This window comes from Puma concolor, chromosome D4 (assembly GCF_028749965.1).
Source record: "Puma concolor isolate L17-30 chromosome D4, mPumCon1.1.hap2, whole genome shotgun sequence".
In the NCBI taxonomy this organism is placed as follows: Eukaryota; Metazoa; Chordata; class Mammalia; order Carnivora; family Felidae; genus Puma; species Puma concolor.
In genome coordinates, this window is record NC_141679.1 from 76,873,151 (window position 1) to 76,895,975 (window position 22,825).

Consider the following 22,825-nt stretch of genomic DNA (forward strand, 5'->3'; position numbering starts at 1 on the left):
AGATGATGAAGAGGAAGAACCTAGCACTCTTAAGTTTACAAACTTTTCCCAAAACATCTACACTGGCTTTACACAGCCCCTCACTATGGTTCACATACTTGCATTTGGAAGTCATAGCACATTCATGCAGTTACACATAGGTCTATGCATGGTTTCCACCTAAAGCTAAATGGTATTCTTTTTTTCTTAAATTTCTGCTTACTGTATCTGTATGATACAAATTATGCCTCATCCATGCACTGTCCATTGAGCCCAAGTGGATTTATCACCCACTTCAGGCTCCATGTTCTTCCTACTCTAATACTTGACACCAGAGGGGACTGGGAAGACCCAAGTTCCCAGACCTCTTAGTTAGCAAGTCCTGCTGAGTCAAATTCCTTAATACTGCCCAGATCCAGCTGCACTATTGCAATGACCCCAGCTCAGGCAACCTCATCTTCCTCTAAACATTACCTATTCTCCTACCCCAGCCCATCCCAACCTATTTTTCTCTACCCGACCTTACCTAGTCTCTGTGCCTTTGGCTCCTTCCCTTCTCTCTACTTTCCTACTCTGCAGCCAGAGGGGTTTTTCCAAAATGCTTGTCTGCCTATGTCACACCCTGCTTTCAATCCAGTGCCTTCCAATGGCCAAGGTGTTCAGCTCTGCCAACCTCTCCAAACAGCCCCCATCTTTCAGTCCATAGCAGTTTCTCGCCGTGTCTCAAATATGGTGTACTCTTTCATAGATATGTTGGTCTCTCTATCCATAGGGCTGTTCCTCTACTGCTCTCCTCACTGAACTCTCACACATCCTTTGACTGTGAAGGCTCTCCTGATGCCTGCCCTTCCTTGGCAGAGTTAATCTTGTCTATCCTTTTCTCACCTACATAAGCTGCTGTAATAACTATTTACTGAGAGTTTTTGTTTTCAAGAACCTAATGGCTTTACATACATTAGCTAATATAATCTTCCCAACAGGTCTTTGAGGCAATGTATTTATCCCCTTCATAGATTAAGAAAGTGAGGCTTAGAGAGGTTAATGTCAGCTAACTTGAGCCTCTTAATTAGCAAGACCTGTTGGGTGTGACTTATAAATTTCTCCCAAGGACCAACCCCTCCTCGCTGTAAATTGTACCACCAATATTTAAACCCAGATTGGCTTGACTCCAAAGTGTCTGATTTTATCACACTACCTTTAGTTAGCTAAGTTCCAAGAGTTTCTTAAAGGCAGACTTTGGGTCATGTTCATCGCAGCACTCTAAACCTGGAAATCAGTCCTCAGGCATTGGCTGGAAGGTAGAGGGATTTAGCTTTTGACTTAGGATGGGGAAGAGGGGCACCATCCATTTGTTGTAGGAAGCACAGTTATCACTGGTTTGAATTACTTAGTCTGTCCAAGTTTAGATGTCAATATCTCAAGACCATAACTAACTACAGAATTTGGAACGGGTTATTCAAGTGGTTTAAACCTCAATTTCTTTAACTGGAAAATGGCAGTAACATGGTTATTTTGCATGTAGTTAAGTGAGATAAGTGTGTAGTCACTGATGTGATGAGCACTCTCGAAATAGTAGTTACCAGCGTTTGTCTATGCAGTCCCCTCCTCTTTGTCATGAAGCCTGCCTAGGGAAGTAATTCCTCAACCATACAGGAGGAGAATGTCATCTAGGGGTGATTCCCTGTGCACCTCTCATACACACCTTCTTTATTCAATGGAGGACACCATATGAAAAGTCCCACATTGCCAGCACAGTGGGAGGTGAGCTCCCTGGGCATTTTCCATGGCAGCACATGAATCATCTGACTGTGTGGAGGCCAGGGCACCGAACCCAGCAGCCTCAGGTGCACTTCAAGAATTTTTCTTTTCTTATTCTTTTTTTTTCCCTAATGAAACATCTTAACAGACATTGGTCCAACTAACTTTCCCGCCATAGCAACACACAGACACACACCTGTCTCTCCAAGCTTCTGGAATCCCCCTCCGGAGAGCCTGATGGGGGCTGTGAGGAGCAGCAAGGCTCCACAGTGCCAGGAAAAGGGGTTTAAAACTAGAGAGGGCATGAGCAGCAGAATGAGCTGGGGTCAGGCTGATAGCACATATTGTGGTGGCATCACACATATGTGATGGCACACTCAGGGGTCAGCCAACTTCGGCCAACCAGGCAGCTATCCAGAGGCCACAGCTGTCTGTGAAGGCCTCAGAGAAGCCACACACCTCTCTTTGCAGCTTTTGCACTGTGTTGGGTTCTGCCATCACAGCTGCTTTACCCTGAGTTAAACTTCTGATACTCTTTACAGTTCACACATCGCACAGGACTGCTAATCATTAATCCCTTCTCTTTTTTAAAATTCCTTCTCTTAATCAGAATTCCTTAGGCCTCTCCCAAACAAAGCTTCCTACTTCTCTCTCCAAGATTCAAAGAGTTGTGCATATAATCTAATAAAAGAAGAAATGACCCTACTATACATTGTACTGAATACATTACAGTTACTTTCTTGGTCAAGCTTCATAATAACCTCATAAGGTGGGACTATTACTAACCCCATTTTGTTGATGAGGAAACAGAGGTTCTGACGGCAAATTACTTACCCAAGGTAATAGCTAGTGAATGGCGACAGAGACAGATTCAACTTAATTAGGCTCACACCATGGTCTCAGCACACTGGGGAGTTTCTGCAACTGTTGGGCTAATTTTTCCTTTGGGTTGGGTCAAGACAATGGAAAGCTATGATAATGGGGTGACTCAGCAAAGGCCGGGGACCTAGGTTTTAGGAAAGGGCATACACGAGAGGAATTTAGAACAGGGCTTGGCATGTGGCAATGTTATACACTGAATATTTGTGTCCTCCTGAAATTCCTATGTTGAAACCTAATCCCCAGGGTGATGGTATTAGGAGATGGGGCCTCTGGGAGGTGATTAGGTCTTGAGGGTGGAGCCTCTTGAATGGGATTAGTGCTTTTATGAAAGAGACCCCAGGGAGCTCCCTCTTCCCATCTGGCCTGTGAGGACACAGCAAAAAGATAGCTGTTTATGAACCAGGAGATTCTCACCAGACACTGAATCTGCCAGCACCTTGATCTTGGACTTCCCAGTGCCAGAACTATGAGAAACAAATCGGTGTTGTTTATACCAGTATCCTATTACACCAAAACTAAGATAAGGCCACAGACAAAGGCAGGCAAGTGTTCAATGAATGCAACTATGACTTTTCTTCTTCTTTTTTTCTTTTTTTACCATGTTGGTTCCTCTCTGAAAATATTATGCCTAGGAGGAGGAGTCGGCAACACTGCAGGAGAAATTTATTCATCTAAACTCCACCTACATACTTGCAGAAACGTAAATCCAGTAATAATGAAACTTCTTGAAAGAGTATCCTTGAGCTTAGATTGCTAGAATTTGAGCAGACCTCTAGGCACTGAGTTGTCTGGAAGAATCTCTCTGTGCTTTGTTTCCCCATGTGTAGTAGAGTTGGGGCGGAGTGGTTGCGGGGGACTCAGTATGTAGGTTTTCAGGAATGGGACTGTTGACCTCATAGGCACTCATCAAAACAGAAGTAGGCATATTTTCAACTGCTTATATTTTACACCTCTCTGAATTCCCACAGTGCCTTACTCTCCTCTCTTGAACAGGTGTCATCCTTGCATAATGAGATACCTGACCACATGCTTACTTCTTCTGCAGAGCTAGCTCCTGTGAGCTTTTACCAGAAAGTTAAGACTCTATAAGGCCTCTTTGTACTCTACCCTCCCAGGTAACACACTGGAAACAGTTCATTTGCTTTTTTAAAGGAGACTCCAGGGGTGCCTGGGTGGCTCAGTTGGTTAATTAAGTATCCCCTGACTCAGGCTTTGGTTAGGATCTCACACTTCTTGGGTTTGAGCCCCATGCTGGGCTCTGTGCTGACAGCTCAGAGCCTGGAGCCTGCTTTGGATTCTGTGTCTCCCTCTCTCTTGGCCCCTCTCCCACTCGTGCCCTGTCTCTCTCTCTCTCAAAAATAAATAAACACTTAAAAAAATGGGGTGCCTGGGTGGCTCAGATGGTTAAGCGTCCAACTTCGGCTCAGGTCGTGATCTCATGGTTTGCGAGTTCAAGCCCCATGTCGGGTTCCACGCTGGCAATAGGGAGCCTGCGTGGGATCGTCTCTCTCTGCCTCTCTCCCACTAGTGAGCTCTATCTCAAAATTAACTTATAAATAAATAAATAAAACAAACAAACAAACAATGGCAGAATGTCTCCCCATGACCTCAAGATCCAACTGCCATTGCTTCTTGCCTGGAAAATAACAATAGCCACCCTCTTTGGGGCCTTCTCTCTGGCCCCATTTCCACTTCTGCGGCCAAAACAGTTTTTCTTAAAGAGCAAGCTTGGTATTTCACTTTGTTAACATTCTTTGGTACCTCTCAGTTACTTCAAATATGGTCCAACTTTTTGTCCAAAGCTTCCAACACTCTGCCTAGCCCCAGCTTGCCCTCTGGCTATTTGGGTCTTTATTTTCATGGGAAGTGCTTTCAGCCCCGGAATGTGTTCCCTTTTCTCTTATCTCTGGGTTTTCAATGTTCCTGGTGGCCCATCTCATTCCTCCCCACTCTCTTTGGATCACCCCTCCTGTCCTTTGGGCTTTAGGCATCACTTTTTCAAGGAAGCACTTCCTTGAAGCACTAGTTTGTCTCATGACCCAGCAATGAGTTAAGAACCCCCTACTGCAGCCTGAATTCACTGACCCACCTCTCTATAATCTCCAAGGGACTGTACGGTCCGAGAGCAGGGAGCTTCTCACTCTTCCGTTGCACGCCCAGTGCCTGGCACATAGTAGGTAATCAATAGATATCTGTTGAGTGAATACACAGAGGTCCCCCAGGGGCAAGAAACACTACCCAAGCAGAAAGAGAGACAATAAGAATTTTTAATCCATGGAAAGTGCTGCAGGGACTCTGTCCAGGCCCATAGGCAGCAGGAAGAGGCAGGGATCCTGCAAACCCAGTAGTGTCTGGAAAACGAAAAGCCGTAAAGACCCAAGCTTCCTCACTGCAACAATCCTCAGGGCCTCCTTCCTGATGCTGAAGAGGTCAGATTGTCTCTCCATGGGTCTCCTCCAGGGCCCACTGTGGGAAGGAAGCTGAGTGTGGCAGGAGGAAGGAAGAAGAGCAAAGGCCGCTTGGTCTCCACCTGAAAGCCCCTCCCCCGGGACTGACCGCCATCCATAAGAAAATGTTTAAAAAGGAGAGACTTGGATAGTCAAATAATATCTTAGAAAAAATAAAAGAGAAAAAAAAACCGGATAATTCCAGCAGTTACAAAGTTCTCTGTCGGCTATCCACAAGAGAAAGAGTTTGCTTTGGCCTCGCTGGCAAGCCTCATCTGCCAGGCCCATCCTCAGCTGTCCCCCAGCCCCCCCCAGGCCCCAGGATCCACGAGAGTAGGGCTCCCCCTCCCATGGAGAGTCTCTGTGCTCATGGAGGGCAGTACCCTCCCTCACCGGCCCTTAGACTCCCCATACGTGTTTCGGGCCATGGACACCATCTTCTCCTCGCATGTGATTTTGGTGTCCTTGAGGATGCTGTACCACACCATACCCGCAGGCCGGACCTCCTCGCTGCGGCAGAAAAGGTAGGGCACGGTGTCCACACGGCTCTGGATGTAGGCGCTTCGCAGGAGGCTGGAGCAGTGACCGCTCACCCTCTCCAGTCGCCGCAGGATCAGGTGGGCCTTCCTGAAAGGCAGGACGAGACAGCGATGAAGAATGAAGCCCAGATCAAAGCTTAAGCCTTTGACGGTGAATAAAGGTCGACAAGAGAAATGAGGACTTCCTGTCCCAACAACCTCCTAACCATTACTGGCCTGAGTGTGATATTTCAAACACCCATTTGAAAATCACCTCAGAATCTGTCCTCTTCAACTGTGCAATGTGTAAAGAATGAAAGTGACATAGAACCTTTGATCCAGCATTTTCATTTCCAAGAAAATAGAGTCCCAGGAGTTATGAAGTCACCAGCCTTAGGGCTCTGACCAAGGAGAAATTATTATAATAATCATACACAGAAACCACAATCACAACTAAAATTTATTGACACTAGCCATGCTAGGCACAGAGTAAGTGCTTTGCATACATTTAACAGTTTTATTTAATCTTCACAACAGCCCTGAACATACTGTTCTTTCCACTCACACAGAATGGGAGTAGAGCCCACAGCTCAGAGAAATGACATTGCATGGCCAAGGTCAAACATCAAGTTGACCGTTGGGGCTGGGCATTCGAATCTAGGCCTGATACCCATGAAGTCCCTCTCTAACTTCTGCTTTTGTGTTTCTCTATTCTCTGATACTCTATTCTTTTTTTTTTCTTTTTGAAAGAGAAAGAGAGCATGCAGAGAGAGAGAGAGAGAGAGAGAGAGAGAGAATGAATCATAAGCAGGCTCTGTGCTGGCACAGAGCCTGACACAGGGCTCGAACTCATGAACCATGAGATCATGACCTGAGCCGAGATCGAGTCAGATGCTTAACTGACTGAGCCACCCAGGTGCCCCTCTCATACCCCATTCTTACAGGCAGGAAATTTGGAGATCTTTCATCAAAGCCTTAATAGCTAAGTTCCCAAATCAGATTTCTCTAGATCTTGTTTTTGTCATCTCTAAAACAGTGAGGATGGTCTTAGTTTCACAAGTTTGTGGTTAAGATTTACCATGAGAAAGGGCCAAAGCCTGGCACAGAGTAAGCTCCCAATAAATGATACCTACGATTACCAAGAATTGTTATGATAGTATCTTGGGATCAGGGTCATACTGAACACTAGTCTAAACAAGAACCACCCTGTGCTGTGGTGATCATCATGAGTAATTTATCTGGAGTCCTTTATCCAGCACCAGAAAGAGGATCATTGAGGAGGTCTGATGGCTGCATAGAAGATTAAGCTAGAGAGGATCTCTGAGATCTTTGGGTCTCTCAATGATGGCACTATTGACATTTGAGCCAGATAATTTGCTGTTGTGGAGGCTGTCTGGTAGGAAGTTTTGCAGAATCTCTGGGCCTCTGCCCGTTAAGTACCAATAGCACTCCTTTGCCCCAGTCCTAGCAATGAAATTGTCTATAGACATTGTAAATTCTCCTCTTGGAGGTGAGGGCGGGGGGAATCACCCCAACTGGGAACCAGTGACCTGGTCTCACCTACTGTCATTGAAGATGTGAAAACTGAGGCTGAGAGAGGAAAAGGGGCATCCTCTTCCCAGATCCCACCATAGACTAGTGTCACCATCAAGGTGTCCATCTCCATGTAGAATCCAGTTTTCTCTAGGTTCCACCATCTTCAAGATACCCAAGGGCTGAGTGAACAGCTCTCTCATGCTGTCCTCTCCATGCCCCTCTGAGACCCCAGGAGGGAGGGCATTTTACGACAACATACCCCACAAGTGGGAGACTGTGTCAGGCACCTGCATGGCGACTGGAAAAGGGCCGGGCTTACGTGTGTATGTTTTGTGGGCACGATTTATGAGGTACCTTTCAAAAAGTCCTCTTTGTATAGTTCACCACTTGGGTGGAATATTTCCTGAGGTGCCAAGAATTCATAGCTTCGTAATCACACTCGAGTTGCCACTCTGCCCACAGACCTCTCTCTTCCCTGGCAGGCCAAAGAAGAGCTTGAGGAGTACGTTTCTCTCTTCTCCTGGTTTGAGTCTTTGCTGTGTTCCTTAATAGCTCCGTGTCCTTGGGAAATTTACTTAACGTCTCTAAACCCATTTCTTCACTTGAAAAATGGCACTGTTGTGAAGTTAAAGGAGATAATGCTATTGACTGCTCATTTACTGAGCATTTATTTTATGAGAGCGCTCCCTATTCAGTGTGAAAGACCAACAGATGGACAATGACAAAAAGGAGAATGATAGGAGGAGGCATGGGGGCCGGGAGGAAGCAGAGGAAGGTGCCTAGGTAGGATTGGGGATATCCAAGAAGGCTTCCTAGTAGAAGGGCAACTTATATTGAGTTTCATAAATGAATAGGGGTCAAAGAAGACAAAGACATAACAGGAGGGATAGGGAAAGGCATAAAGATAAGTGATTATGTTGAATTTCTGAGGATTTACACTTGGAATGCCATGTGGTAAGTGGGGACACAGTGGGAAAACTGGCGAAGTGGCAGGAGCCAGCCATTAGAACTCAGGAACTGGGGAGTTGGCTGTACCAAGTAATGGTGCACCATTCAGGCTCTAGAGCCTGACTGCTCAGGTTTAAATCCTGGCTCAGCCACCTACTAGCTCTGATATTGAGGGAATTGTTTAACCAGGTGTGACTCCATTTCCTTATCCAGGAAATGGGAATAATGTTTGTTATCTACCACAAAGACTCATTAAAAAAAAAAAAAAAGCATTAATGAATCTATAACAAGCCCTCAATAAGTGTTATCTAGATTGGTAGACTGGAAGGCAAGTAGGGGAGTTATCAAAGGGTTTCAAGCTGCCAAGTAACAGATTCAGAGCTGGACTATTTAAAAACGTTCCTGGGCGCCTTGAGGAGAACCGAATTGGGGGAAGGACAAGCCTGGCAGCAAGAAACCAGGTAGGGCAAACATCCAGGAGTCAAGTGTTTCCTATCATCACACTTAAGGGTGCTGGTTTGCTTTTTCTGTGCTTTTAAAAAGCTGTGTCCTCTTTCTGCTTCCTCATTTATAACAAGGGAGCGACATTTGCCAACCTCATAAAGTTATAGCGAGGATTACAGAAGTTAATACACACAAAACCCTTAGAAATGTGTTTGGCACATTGTAAGTCCCCGATACAGGGTAGAAAGTACCACCCCCACCATTGCCCCTCATCATCACTGTTTCTGTACTGGTATAAGCCTTGGGCACCTTTGCAAGTCAGTGGCAGGAGACAGAAATAAGAATAAAGTGGATACCTAATCATTAGTTTGGGGGCTCAGAAATCTTCCCAAGGGATTTAACAACTACACTAGGACTTCAATGATGAGACAGGTTTTTAAGGTAGATGGGGAGGCAGAGGAAAGAGCCCATCCAAAGTTAGATTACCAAGAGCATGAACAACCAGAACTTTGAAATGGTTAGTGCAAAGAATGGATAAGAGACTAGTCAGTTTTTCAGATCTCAGACCATCTAGACTCTTCAAAGCCCTGGGGAAGTGTTATATTTTAGGGGCAATGGAGAGTGACTGTCTGATTCAGACAGTCACAAAAACAAGGCACGGATATAAAATGAGGTTGGAAAGGGGAATCCCTCCAACATGTCCAAAGGCTTTGTCTCCAAAGGCCCAGACATTTCCTCGGGGAGAATTATGGAATTCCAATGAACCAAGCCTCCTTTTGAATGGATGGGGAAACTGAGGTTTGGAGTGAGAAAATACTCGGTCTAAAGGAACACCTTAAGTTAGTAACAAAGGCAGAGCAAGAACCAGAGCTCTTGGTTGTACAGAGCTGAATTTAAATATCTGGGCCTGGAGTCTCAGAGTCAAATCCTAGCTCTATAACTTAACAGCATGTGGATCATTAGGAAGTTCTTCAATGGTTCTCTTAGTTACCACATCAGTAAAACGAGAGTAACAGTGTTCTGGGGGGAATGAGATGAGCTGAGTAATTTGATTACTCTCAGTAAATGTTAGCCAAGGTTCAAAGTAGCATACTGTAGTAGAAAGGACATAGGCTTCAGAAACCATTAGGGTAAGTCACTTCTCTGTAAGTCTGTTTCCTCATTTGTAAAATGGGATTAGAGACGCTTATTTTGTAGGGCTGTTGTTAGGCTGAAATGAATGACTGCTGTAGGCATCCAGCACAGAAATTTGTACTCAATAGGCACTAAACTGGTGCCAGTTCACTTAACTATCCCCTGCTCTTTGTCCACAGCACACACTGCCTCAGACTTTGGCTTGCATTTAGCCAACAAACACAGGAGAACTCAGAAGGGGACACCATGGAGACAAGGGTTGGAGGTGCTCAAAGGCCGGAGAAGAGGAGGGGGAGTGAGAGACCAAAGGTGAGAGAGCTGGGTAATAAATTTGTAGGCAATGGAGATCCATAAATCAAAGGCCAGGCATGCTCCAAGCTTTCCCTGGAGAGGGAATCGTAGGTCAGAATGACCACTTTTCTCAAATACCGGAAATGAAATCTTCCTCATTGGAGACGGGACCCAGGCCTGCTGGGATAGGAAGCCAGAGGTGAAGGAGTGACAGTGCACATTAATTTATGGCTGTATTAGCGGGCAAGGCTGAGACAGGAATGGCTTGTGGAGGAGTCAGGGGCTGAGTTCCAGTGCCACTTCTCCGGGAACTATAGAACCTTTGACCGACCATTCTATTCCCAGCACCGTTACCCAATCAGCTGTTGACACAGTTAGTGGATACAGACCTAATTTCTAAGGGGGCCCGGAATGGAGGGGGGAAAAAGAGGCAGTAGGGAAATGTTCCTATTGGCCTCTCCCCCTCCTCCCTATCTCCTTTAGTTGAGCTCAAACGTCTCTGTGTTAGCTGACCTCAAGCTTAATGAGAGTCGAGGGCATGACGTGGTTGCACAAAAACGGGACACAACCTCCAAAAGTGGATAGCGCAGATTAAGAGAAAGAATGACTTCATTCATGTTGCCCTGGTCAGGCCACATCTGGAGAACCCCAGTCACTTCTGGTAAGAGGGACATGTGCAAACTGTAGCCAGATCATGATGCTGAAGCTTGTCTCAAAAGCAAGTCTTAATGAGGAAGTGTGGAAAGCAGGAATGGAATGTGTCCTCTGAAGGGAGAATTCAGGCAAACGGTTATGTTGTTCTAATAAATGAAGACTAGTGGGAAGAAAAAAAAAACCTGAAATTAAATATAATCCTCACCACAATTTTAGAGTTCATACTTCAGTCCCAGTCTTTAGGTGGTAAAAGTGAGGCTTGGGCTGGTCATATGGTTTGACCAGGGCTAACAGAATGTGAGAAGAGCATCTAGAGCTGTTGCAAGGCACCCCAGTGTTATCAATGATATTGCTCCAAAATTAACAGAAGGTGAATTTTGACTCAATATGATAAAAAACTTAAAACTAGAATCCTTGAAATCTAGAATGGACCCTTCCATATCTCCATATCACTAGAGATGATCAAATCAAGTAAGTTTTAGAAAGGAGTCTGTCTTGGTCTGTTTGGGTTGCTATAACAAAATACCACAGACTGTGTCATTTATAAACAATGGAGATTTAATCCTCACAGTTCTGAAGGCTGAGATTTAATCCACAGTTCATGGCACTGAGGATATGTGCTGTGCGGTAGCTAGTGAGGGCTAGCTTCCTGGTCCACAGATGGTACTTTCTTGCTGTGCCTCCACATGGTGAAGGGGCAAAGAATCTCTCTGGTCCCTCTTTTTATAAGAGTACTAATCCCATTCCTAAGGGATCCAATCTCTCGACCTAATCAACTCCCAAAGATCCCATCTCTTAATACTATCACCTTGGACATTAGTTTTTGAATCTATGGATTTTGGGGGGATACAACATTCAGACCATAGCAGACTCTAATGGTAGTAGAAAGTGGAGAAGACTTTTGTGGTTCTTGTTTGTTTTTACTGACAAGAATCAAGGGGTTGATTCACAGATACCATCTGGTGGGCATCTGATGAGAACTTCATGATAGATGTGACACAACTGCCAAGGCACAGAGTTCCTGACGTAAGAGGACCACATTTGCTGAAGTTCTGTTCTTGCTTCAAAGTCATGCTGAAATTTCACCTTCAGGAAGTCTTCCAGAACTTCCAGCTATCATAAGTCATCTTTTACCCTTTGCTGCTGAAGCTTTTTATTTCTCTGTTGAGATATATAATATATTCTGCCTTAGTTGTGTACATATCTTGGGATGCAATGTGTTATAATGGACAGGACGCTGGTTTGAAGTTTGCATTTTGAGTTTATTTTGAATTTGGCCTCTGGCAGTTATTAGCTATGTAACCTTAGTTATTAGCTAATAACTAAGTTATTAGCTAACCATAGTTATTAGCTATGTAACCTTAAACAATTTACTTAATTCCAGTGATTCCCTGTTGCTTAATCTTCAGAATCGACGGTTTAGGAGATGAAATGAGATGTAAATGACCTCGCCCATAATAGTGCTCAACTAGTATCTTCCACCTGCTTCTTGGACAATGTAGAAGGAATTAATAAGAGCGAACTGACTTGAACTGAGGAAATTCTCAGGACTCAGCTTTCAAAATCCAAAATTCTCTAGCAGGAATTGATAAAAGGAATGGAATGGCATTTGAGCATCCATGTGGACCTAGGGAAATAATATGGCCAGGTGGGCAAAATGTTTATACAGAGTTGTTTATAACAGCAAAGCATTTGGAAGAAATCTAGTTGGTATTTAACAGAAGACTCAAGTAACATATAGTACATTCAAATAATTGCATGGCTAAAGGGCCTACCCAGATAACACAGTACATGTGCATCCAAGAGAAAAGACCTATTAAGTATAAAGAGACAGCAGAACATGGTGTATCTATTTGTTGTACATAGCAGAGTTGGTGAAAATTGTGCTCTGGTTGTAGATACAGGTATATCCTTAAGCCTGTATCAGCATCCCTATTCATTTTCTTATCCAAGGCATATCTAGAAAGGTATGTGCACACTGCTAATGACTTTATTTCTGGGTTGGGATTATGGGATTCAGAGTGCAAAATTCTCCCTTTCCACTTTATATACATCCACATCATGTAGATGCTACAGAATGAGCAAGAATTACTTTTAGAACAAAATACAATAAGGTCTTTCCATTTTGAAAACCTGCGTATATACACATATATTTTTGTAGCTGGTGTGATGAATCTGAGCAATGAAACCATGGTTTCATGGCGTTGCGGTAGTTCACTGGGGTTACTTTCAGCATCTAGCCTCAGACCAGTCCCACAAAACAGAAAACAAGTAGCTCAATACTGCTGTCTTGATATAGATCTTCAACATCAGCTTTGAAATGTGATTTATAAGAGTGAAAATATTTATGTTTTGTCTTCTCCTTATTCTCTCGCAAGAAACCATAAGACCTTCCCAAGAATTCATTCCTTAACTGATGGTAAGAATGACAGAGTCTCAACCAACCCAGTGATTTCAGTGTGGAACAGAAACAGACTACAAAATAGCAGCCAACCTTGCTATACTACCAGTGGGAACACTGATCCATAGAACACTTGTTCAAGGTCATCCTGTGTTTTGTATTTATCCACCCTGAGGCATCCTAAATTATAAGAAATGCCACTGATTTAATTATAGCCTTTCAAGAAAAGGAGAAAGAATATAACACTTAATGTGCACATCCATTGTGCACCGTCCATCCTGATTTCAGAAATGTCAAAATATGCAACAACAACAAAAAAGATTAAAAGTGCATGTGAGATCATAGGAATATGGCCCTAGAAGCCTAAGTTTGCTCTTGTTCAAAATATCCTAGAAATTCCAAAAGACTTAATCCCTGATAGCTAAGGAAAGGGTTAATATAATCTTGAATTGAAAGAATGACATCGAGTTTGCTTATTTTCACCATGGATGCAGCAACCATGGTTCATGGGATATGCCAACTCTTCTCAGATAGGAAAGGCCTATCTTGCTATGTTGAGAAAAATCCTAGGCTAAACCAAGTCTGTAATGATTTCTGTGATGTATTAGCAATGTCTGCCATGGAAGCAAGAGGGGCTGAGACAGTAAATATATCATCATAGTCCAGAAAGATCAATTCACTGAAACAAAATCCCTTCAGGTGCTTTCTCTCTTCTTCCTATTCTGTCATTTCAGCCATACGTGGCTGAGAGGATCATCGAGAAGCCCAAGAGTGGTCAAGTATATTCTATTGGAGCAAATTCTGGTCCTTAGCCACCTATGAGCTCAGTTTCTCATGTCTAACAGAAACCGTATGGCTGGGCCCGCTGGGTGTCAGCAGGTTTTCTCTGAGTAGCTGTTTGTGGCACCCATGGCTGCCACAGGAGCCAGGCTCTGGAGGACAATGGCCTGATAGATTTATTAGGCAGAGATAAGAGATGCCCAATTTGTCGCCAAATTTTATGGGGGTATATGACTATAGTTTTAAGGAGAAGTATGTAACATTTTGGGGTTTGGTGATTCCTGATAGAGTTTATTCCATGGTATCGGTGGTTCTGGGAAGTGCTCTTAACACCCTGGCCACCTAGGTCCCTGAGAAACAGGACATGCTGGACTAAAGGACAGTCAAGGTGTCCCTGTTCTCTGGTCTTTATGACCTTGAGGGCTTTCTGGTTTCTTCGCTTCCCAGCTGGAAGGGACTTTGGAGTCCAGCTCTTTTACATTACAAATGAGGTCCAGAACGGGAATGGAGGTTTTCCAAGGTCACGCAGCTAGTGGGTGGCAAACCTAGGATAGGAACCCAAGGCTCCTGGCTCCAGGGCAGTGTCTTGCTCTCTCTCTCTCTCCTTTACACTTTGATACTCTGCACACTTGCGAACCCTTCGGAGTCATGGAACATTTACCCAAATTGTTCCTCTGTTTAAAACATTTACCTGGCTTTTTGGGGGAAAGAACACACTCCTGGACAGAGCTCACAGGAGCCATCATGATCTGCCCTCTGCTGAACTCACCAGCCTTGTTTTCTTTTTCCCCCTCTCACCTTGAACTCTCTGTCCCAATGAGAATTATACTTCTTAAGTGTATCCTCTTAATTACCATCCCCCAACTCATCTTTGCATTGGTTGTTCCTTCTGATGAAAACATCCATGGGAGGACTCCGTTGATGCTAAGCACAGACTTCACTGTCTTCTCCAAGGATTCTTGTTTGAGGTCCAGGTCTGGGTTAGCTGTGCCAGCTGTTCACATCTAGAACCCTGTCACTCAAAGTGTACTTTTGGGACGAGCAACACTGGCATCACACCTGAGAGCTTATTAGAAATGCAGAATCTCAGGCCCATCCTAAGCCACTAAGTCTATTTGAATTTTAGCAAGGCTTTCACGGGATTCTCATGCCCATTAAAGTTTGAGAAACACTGCAGTAAACCAGCTTCTCACCCTCCTTTTTACAGCATGCTTCTTGTAACATGCTTCACTGCAACTACCTACAAACTTTTGCTCACTAGATGCTGCTCCTTTTAAGGCAGGATCTGTCTTCTTCACTCATATATTTCCAGCCCATAGCACAGAGCCTGGTACATAGTAAGCACATTAAGTGAATCAACGAATAAGTAAATTAATGAAATGTGGTCTCCACAGGTCTCTTAATATTTGCAAGCACAATGCATTTTTTTTATTGCTACTTTTGAGCTGGAGAGACCTTAGGGTTCATGGAATTTAGTTGTTACCAACTGTGACCTATAGATCTTTGATAGCTCACAGAGACTTAAGAGTCCCTCGGGATTGGGGGAAGGGGGTCTGAAAGGGAGACCTAGCAGTGGAGCTCCAGACCACCCTCTCTAGTTTCTACCAGAACAACTGTGTAACCATCTGAGCCACACATTATCCAATTATTTAACAAGTGAATTTAGCACCCACTTACAAGAGTGAGTAGGACATAAAGAATCACTAAACACACATAAGCTGCCATAGTAGTACAGAAGAGAGATAACACAAGAGTAAACACATAAGCAATATAAGATACCAAAGCTAATAGGTATGATACAGAAAATTCAAACATGAGCATGTGACTGAGAAGATATGTAGAAATCTTAGAGGATTCTCTGAGGAAGAAGCATTCTAGTTGAGACATGGGGTCTACATAAGATCTGTTTAGAAAAAAAATTTTCTACTGCTTAAAAGAAGGAGTACCACTGCCCTAGTTCATCCTGATCATTTTATAGATGAGGAGACTGAAAGCCAGAGAAAGCCAGAACCCAAGGTTGTACACTGAGTTCATTAGCACTGTCAGGATAGATTAGGATGCAGCTATCTTGGTTCCTGTGGACATGCCAGTGTGGGATGTTAAAGGAATCTCATATTCCCTCCAGAGACTAGAAATACTGAAGAGTGAGGAAACTGGGTGATACCAACGGGGGCTGGTGGACAGTGACTGGTGACCGGTTGGCTGGAGGTTAGGGGGGTTATCAGAGCCCATTAACAAGTGGGTTGTCCTACCTCTGTGGGCGGCCAGGCAGCCTCTCCAGAAGATTTATGTCCTTGAGGGCCATAAAGGATCCCAGAAGGTCATAAAGACAAAGTCAGGAGTGGAGCTCTGGTTTACCTTCCACCCAAACTCTCTGAGCCCTGTGGGAAAGGCCAATAAAGTGGGATGCCTTTCCCTGACCATGGGCAAGATGGCAGCCCAGATGACTCACACAGTGGCTTTCATCTGAGGCTCTGGGCTTCTGCCTGTCTACTCTCTTTTAGCTTTTATCTAAAGAAACTTCCTTTCATGTGAAAGAGAGAAAGTTATAGTCCAGGACCCAATGGGCAGATAACGTCTATTCCAGGGAGAGATCCCAGCTCTCATCTGTTCCCTTGAGGGCCTCAAATCCTTGGAGGGTTATTTCAAGTGTTATAAGGGCTCAGGGTAAGAGCTCAGGGCAGAATCAGCCTCCATATAAAACTCTGTGCAACTATGGGCAGTTCACTTGACCTCACAGGGCCTCCAATTCCTTATCATCCACAACATGAGAATACCCTACTTTGCCCAGCTTACCCGGGTAATTTTAAAACTTTTTAAAGCATAGAGTGCTACCAACTAAGTATTTCAGGAGGTCAGGTGATGCTCTCCAATGCCACCAGTACCACCCTGCCCCAGAACACCACACTGTCTCCCCTGGATTATTATAACAACGGCCTCCAGAGCCTCACTACCTCCCTCCTGTCTTGACCCCTCTCCATGTTTCCAACAGCAAGTCAGAGGCATCTTTCTTCCCTGAAGATCAGCTAATATCACCCCCTTCTGAAAAACACTTGAAAAGCTTCTCATTACCCTGGGGAGATAATCCAAACTCTTTAACCCTACTTAAAGGGCATTCAGGACTGGCCCCTGCTGACCTCTCCCTTCTTATCCCTTCCCACTCCTGCTGTCACACACTTTGCTTCAACTACAGGGAAACTCTCTCAGTTCCTCTACACACAGTGTTTACCAAGTGTAGAAGGAGTTCCCCTGGGGAAGGAGAAAGGGTTTGAGGTGGTACTCAAGACGATCACAGACACAGCATTAAACAACAATGAATCACACTGGGAAAAGCAGTTAGATTCTCTTTTTCATTCTCTTCCCCTCCTCCAGATTACTTTAAAAAAGAAAGTCTTGGTTTGAGACTGTGTCTTTAGTACTTCTCTAACACTTGCTAATCTCCTTTTTAAACTCAGAGTGTCAGGCTCCACTAGGATTGAATAGCATTGTTTTCTGTTTTTGTTTTTTTTTTTTCTTTTTTCTCTTCCCTTGTATCAAATGTTTACATTTAATTTTCTTTTTTTTATTATAATTTTTAAAAAATCTTTATTTTTTTTGAGAGAGAGCAAGAGAGAGAGAGACTCAGAATCCTAAGCAGGCTCCAGGCTCTGAGCTGTCAGCACCGAGCCCAACATAGGGCTTGAACTCACAACCCACGAGATCATGACGTGAGCCGAAGTCAGATGCTTAACCAACTGAGCCACCCAGGCGCCCCTACATTTAATTTTCTATTAAGGGTAGTTGGTGCCCATTTTCCCTTTGCAAAATGATACGGTGTTTTCAAATATATTATCAATGAGAAGTGAATCTAAGATACCAAAACAAAACAAAATAAGTGCTTACAGTATGGCGATATGTCGAAACTCATACAAGTGGCAGGCATGTGATGAAAATTTGAGGAAAACCCTGCCCTGATGTAACATTATCTCCTCTGTGCATTCCCTAGGCTAGTCACAATGCCCCACACCCTCCAATCCTCCTCCCTTTCCTCTAGTCTGACCCTCTTCACCCTGTGGGTCTTAGTCTCAGCACTTGGGAAGCCTTCACTAGGTTACCTAGATCAGATGTCTATCTCTCACCTTCCCAAAGGACCCTATTATGTTATCTCTTTTATTTATTCATATTCTTTCAATTGCTTAAATGCTTAATTACCTCCAACAGTGAGTTTCTCTCCTTTTATTACTGCATGGTCAATAACCAACTCGTAAGAGGTGCTATTAAAAGTAAGTGATGAGTGAACGAATAAGTGAATGTTGTTAGGCGCAAGGCATGAAATGCAGCCACCATTTCATATACTACTTTGTGAACGAAGCTTCACAAGATAGGGACTGTGCCTTTGTGATGTTTGAATCCCCCATGGCATCTAGCACCAGTGGCTGGCATAGTCACTGCCGATGACAGAAGTCATGGCTTAATACACATTGAATATAGAAATGTATTTAGTAATGGTCACTACTGGACTTATTCTAGAAAACCTCAGGCTTCTTATGGAAGAGTGGGGAGAGCCCTAGATTAGAGGCCATGAGTCTGCCACTATGCCCTTCTATCATCCTGGTTAGGACACATAAGCCTCCTGGAGTCCATGGTTCCTGTCTCTAACCCTGAAGGTGGAAGGTGGGTGAGGAAAGCGAATGATGGAAAGGACAGTAATGTCTCTCTCCTATCTGATATTCCAGGAGTCCAAGAAACAAAAATTCCAAGATTCTGTCATTCTCCCTGCCCATTTCCCATCTCTAATCCTGACAGGACAAAAGTGAATGATACCCTTATTTATTTGACAAAGCCCATTCTTAGCCTATGGGGGAAAAAAAAAAGGTCCAGTAAAATTACACAGTAGTAAGAGGAATCTACCACTCCACTCATACTCACACAGCCATCCGTACCTGGGCCCCAGCTCGTCCTCACTCCTCCAGACAAAGTCACCAAACTTCTCATAGTGAGAATTGTAGTGGTGCTGTACTCGGAACAACATCGAGGCTGAGACCTCCATCAGCGTGTTGTAGGCAGTCTGCTGCTCCTTTCCACTTGTGTACCCATTGTACAGATTGTAGATCTTGTCTGCTATCTCTGAGGTGGGGAGAAATATAGGCACAGATCACTGGACAGCAGGAAAAAGTGAGCATGGAAACATGCCTTGCAACAAGGGAGGCACATTTGTGCGGGACTTTGCATGCATGGTATTTGGGGGCAGACAGACCTTCAGTCCACCTTGAATATCATTGGCTAGTTATGCTCAGTTTTCCCATCTATCAACTGGAGATAAGGATGTCTACTCTGCAGGTGTGCTGGGAGGGTGGAATTAAAAAGTGAATGTAAAGCATTCGACACGGGGTCATAATTTGCCAGCTTCATTGTCAACAACCATTTGGTGCCCATGATTGAACAGAAAATTCCAAACAAGTACAGAGGCTTAAATCAACTGTCACGGGCTCATCTCAGCAGTCTACTTCTACATCCCCTCTATAATATTTCCAACACAGCTCCATGATCAGGTCTAACAGGTGTCCATTCAAAAATCTTTCAAAGAGGGGCACCTGGATGGCTCTGTCAGATAACCATCCGACTTGAGCTCAGGTCATGATCTTGCAGCTCATGGGTTCGAGCCCTGCATCAGGCTCTGTGCTGACAGCTCAGAGCCTGGAGCCTGGTACAGATTCTGTGTCTCCCTCTCTCTCTCTGCCCCTCCCCGACTTGTGCTGTCTGTCTCTATCGCTCTAAAAAAAAACCTAAACATTAAAAAAAATTTTTTTTAATCTTTCAAAGAAAAATCAGACTCTTCTGCTGGCCATTCACAGCAATTTCTATTTCTTTAGTCATTCCTATTCAATTGATGTAACTTGAAGTCATCATGGGCTGCTCTCTTGAATGGAAGGACCACTCTTTCATGTTTGAAGACTCTGACCAAAATTTATGTATGTCCCCCCAAGTCATCACTAATGGCAATTGCCTCTAGAAGAATCTTGGAAACTTGCGTTAAGATGAGACATTTACTTCTCATTATTTCCACCCTGGTTTTAATTTTTCTTTCTTTCTTTTTAACCCCATGCATATGTTATTTTAAAATAATAATAATAACAATAACAATAAATGACCAGGAAACCATCTCAAACCCCCTCGTTAAGATGAGACATTTACTTCTGATTATTTCCACCCTGGTTTTAATTTTTCTTTCTTTCTTTTTAACCCCATGCATATGTTATTTTAAAATAATAACAATAACAATAACAATAAATGACCAGGAAACCATCTCAAACCCCCTCACTTTTGAGATTCAATAGCTCTTCAATAGGAGGACTATCTTGTCTTGTCTGATACCACACAAAGTGCTTATTATTCGGATTATTCAGCCATGTGTAGACATTGTCTGTCTGTCTGTCTGTCTCTCTCTCTCCCTAGAATGTGAACTCCTAAAAGGTGTAGAGCATCACTTGTGTACCAGCGCTCTTAGGAAATATTTGCTCAACCTGAAGTGAACCACCAGGACTCACAAGCCACAATTACACTCTGGCCAGTCCTGATGTAGAAACCATACCTATATGTTGGCGAAGAACTAAGTATGTGGTGGATGTGACCGACTGGTTCGACTTTTTTAGGTGTTTTGCCTGAAGTTTACAACTTCAGGGACCAGGAGCAGCAGAAAGGTCCAATCTTGCATGCTAGCTCTCACTGATAGTCACTGACTTCAGCTCTAGGCTGAGGATTCTGAGGCCACCCATCTGGGCTAGATGGGAATATGTGCTATGAGGACCTAATGATAGTAGGTTGAGTCATCTTCTACTGTCACTGATACGCCAGCTCTGGCACAGACCGAAATGGAAAAAAGTGACTGGTCTCCCAAAGCCTAGGCTAAGGGGCAGGATACAGTCATGGGGCCCTGACTGTCTACCATCCTTGCCTCTAAACCAGAACACAGACAAATTCTATGAAAGAGGAACAAGTCTCTCCACTGGCTAAGATACTGCTGGACAATCTCAATTTCCTTTAGGCCTTACTTAATTTACTTCCGTGTTCCTCCTGTCCCCTTTTTTTCTTTCTGTGCAAATACGTATATGTGGCAGGAAAGGGGTGGTGGTTAACTTCTGGGTACAGAACTTAAAGGAAATATGGGAATTACCTGGGAAGTGAAGAGATTGGTCACCTACCTTCTGCTTTGTTGTCATCCACCAGTGGACAGGCCGTTCTCAAGGTCACTGTGCTGAGTTCCGAGTGCCTCCCCCGTGTATCCACGGCATACAAAGTGAACCTGTAGCACAGCAAGAAAACAGAGCACTGGGTTGTGACTTCAGGGAAGACCCTGGAAGGTGTAAGGAGGAACACAAAATCATAGTACAGGGGTAATGGTCAATAGAAGTCAGGGAGGCTTAGCCTGTAAGAGAAATGATTTGGGGAAAAAAATAGCAACCATATAGCATTTATTGGGCACCAATCATCTGCAGGGCACCCTGTACTTACTCCTATTTTACAAGTAAGCAAACCTAGAAGGCAGGGATTATTATCACCTGAACTTCACCAATGAAGAAACTGAAGCTTAGATTTTATATCTTCCTGTGGTCTCGTAGTTATTTGGGGACAGAACAGTCTGAGTCCGGGACTTCAGAAGTGAACCCTAGTGGTGTCTCGGATGGCTAGAATACTCATCTATGTTCTTTCATTCATGCAGTGAACAAACACTTACTGAGCATTAACAATGTGCTAGCAGTCATTTTATTCAGACACTACCTAAGCTAGGTATTATGGCTGTGTTTTATCAATAAGGACATTGGTCCCAAAGAGGTCAAGTAATTGTCCTATTATTACATATTAAGTAAGTAGCAACAGGGGACCACAACTTAGGTCTGCCTGAATCCAAAGATTATATTCTTGGGACACCTGCATGGCCCAGTCGGTTGAGCGTCCAACTCTTGATTTTGTCTTAGGTTGTGATCTCAGGGTCCTGGGATCGAGCCCCACATCAGGCTCCACGCTGAGGGTGAAGCCTGCTTAAGATTCTCTCTCTCCCTCTCTCCCATCTTTCCCTCTTCCTCACTTGCTCGCTCTAAAAAGCAAAATCAAAACAAAGATTATGTTCTTATCCACACTGCCAAATCTAACTCTACCTTTTATCTTTCATTAGCTGGCTCGGAGTGCTGGCAAAGGTAAGGAAGTGTGGGCTAATACCTAAAACATAAGTCTTAAGAGGCCTAAACATGGGGTATTTGGGCCCCATCTTCAAAAAGAACCTAATCTATTCATCTGCTTTCTGGGGATTTGGGCTTCCGCCTTTGGTATAAGAACAATAGCACTGTGATGTGGGCATTCTCTCTCTCCTCCTGTTGTATCTCCACATCATGAGTGGAGCTCAGTTCTACGGCTTACTACATCCAGTACCATTTAGGTCAAGAGAAACAGTGGTGGGGAGCCTGGGTGGCTCAGTGGGTTAAACGTCAGACTCATGGTCACAGCTCATGCAAGATGGGATCAAGCCCTGCATCTGGCTCTGCACGGGCAGCATGGAGCCTGCTTGGGGTTCTCTCTCTTCTTCTCTCCCTGCCCTTTTCCTGCTCATGTTATCTCTCTAAAAATAAATAAATAAACATGAAAACAAAATTAAAAAAATAAAAGAGAGAAGCAGTGGTGACAGAGGGAAGAGCCTGGTCCTGGAGATGGCCAGGTTTAGGTTCACATTCCACTCTACTTCCTTGCTCTGTGACCTTGGTCAAGTCACTTCCCTTCTCTGTGCTCACTTCATCTCTCTGTATCACGCATCTCTGTTAAGGAGGCCACTGCCCACTTCGTGGGTCAGTGTGAATAAACATAAAATGTTAAGTGCTACTTGAGGTGAGTAATGATTGAGAAGCCTTGCAGAGGAGTTAGAAGGAAGATCACAAGGAAACTCTAGGATACGAGAATAAGCAAGTGGCAAAGTAGGAAGGTAAGGACAGTATTGGGTACCACTGTGTAAGCAGTTACTACCCACACAACAACCCATCTAGAAAGTGGCAGAGGCAGGATCCAAACCCTAGCCTGTAGCTCCC

The 22,825-nt window shown here is 44.1% G+C and overlaps 1 protein-coding gene across 5 annotated transcripts in view; it reads right to left on the reverse strand.

The window, feature by feature from the left end:
* Window positions 1-4,868: 4,868 nt before the first annotated feature.
* ASTN2 (astrotactin 2) overlaps window positions 4,869-22,825 on the reverse strand; it is an 881,464-nt gene continuing 863,507 nt past the window's right edge. For all 5 annotated transcript variants that reach the window (XM_086683845.1, XM_086683843.1, XM_086683844.1 and 2 more), the window contains 3 exons: window positions 20,954-21,054; window positions 18,695-18,878; window positions 4,869-5,693 (listed from right to left, as the gene is read on the reverse strand). In XM_086683845.1, coding sequence (XP_086539971.1) covers window positions 5,456-5,693; window positions 18,695-18,878; window positions 20,954-21,054 — 523 coding nt within the window. In that variant the 3' untranslated portion in view covers window positions 4,869-5,455. The remainder of the gene's footprint in view (window positions 5,694-18,694; window positions 18,879-20,953; window positions 21,055-22,825) is intronic.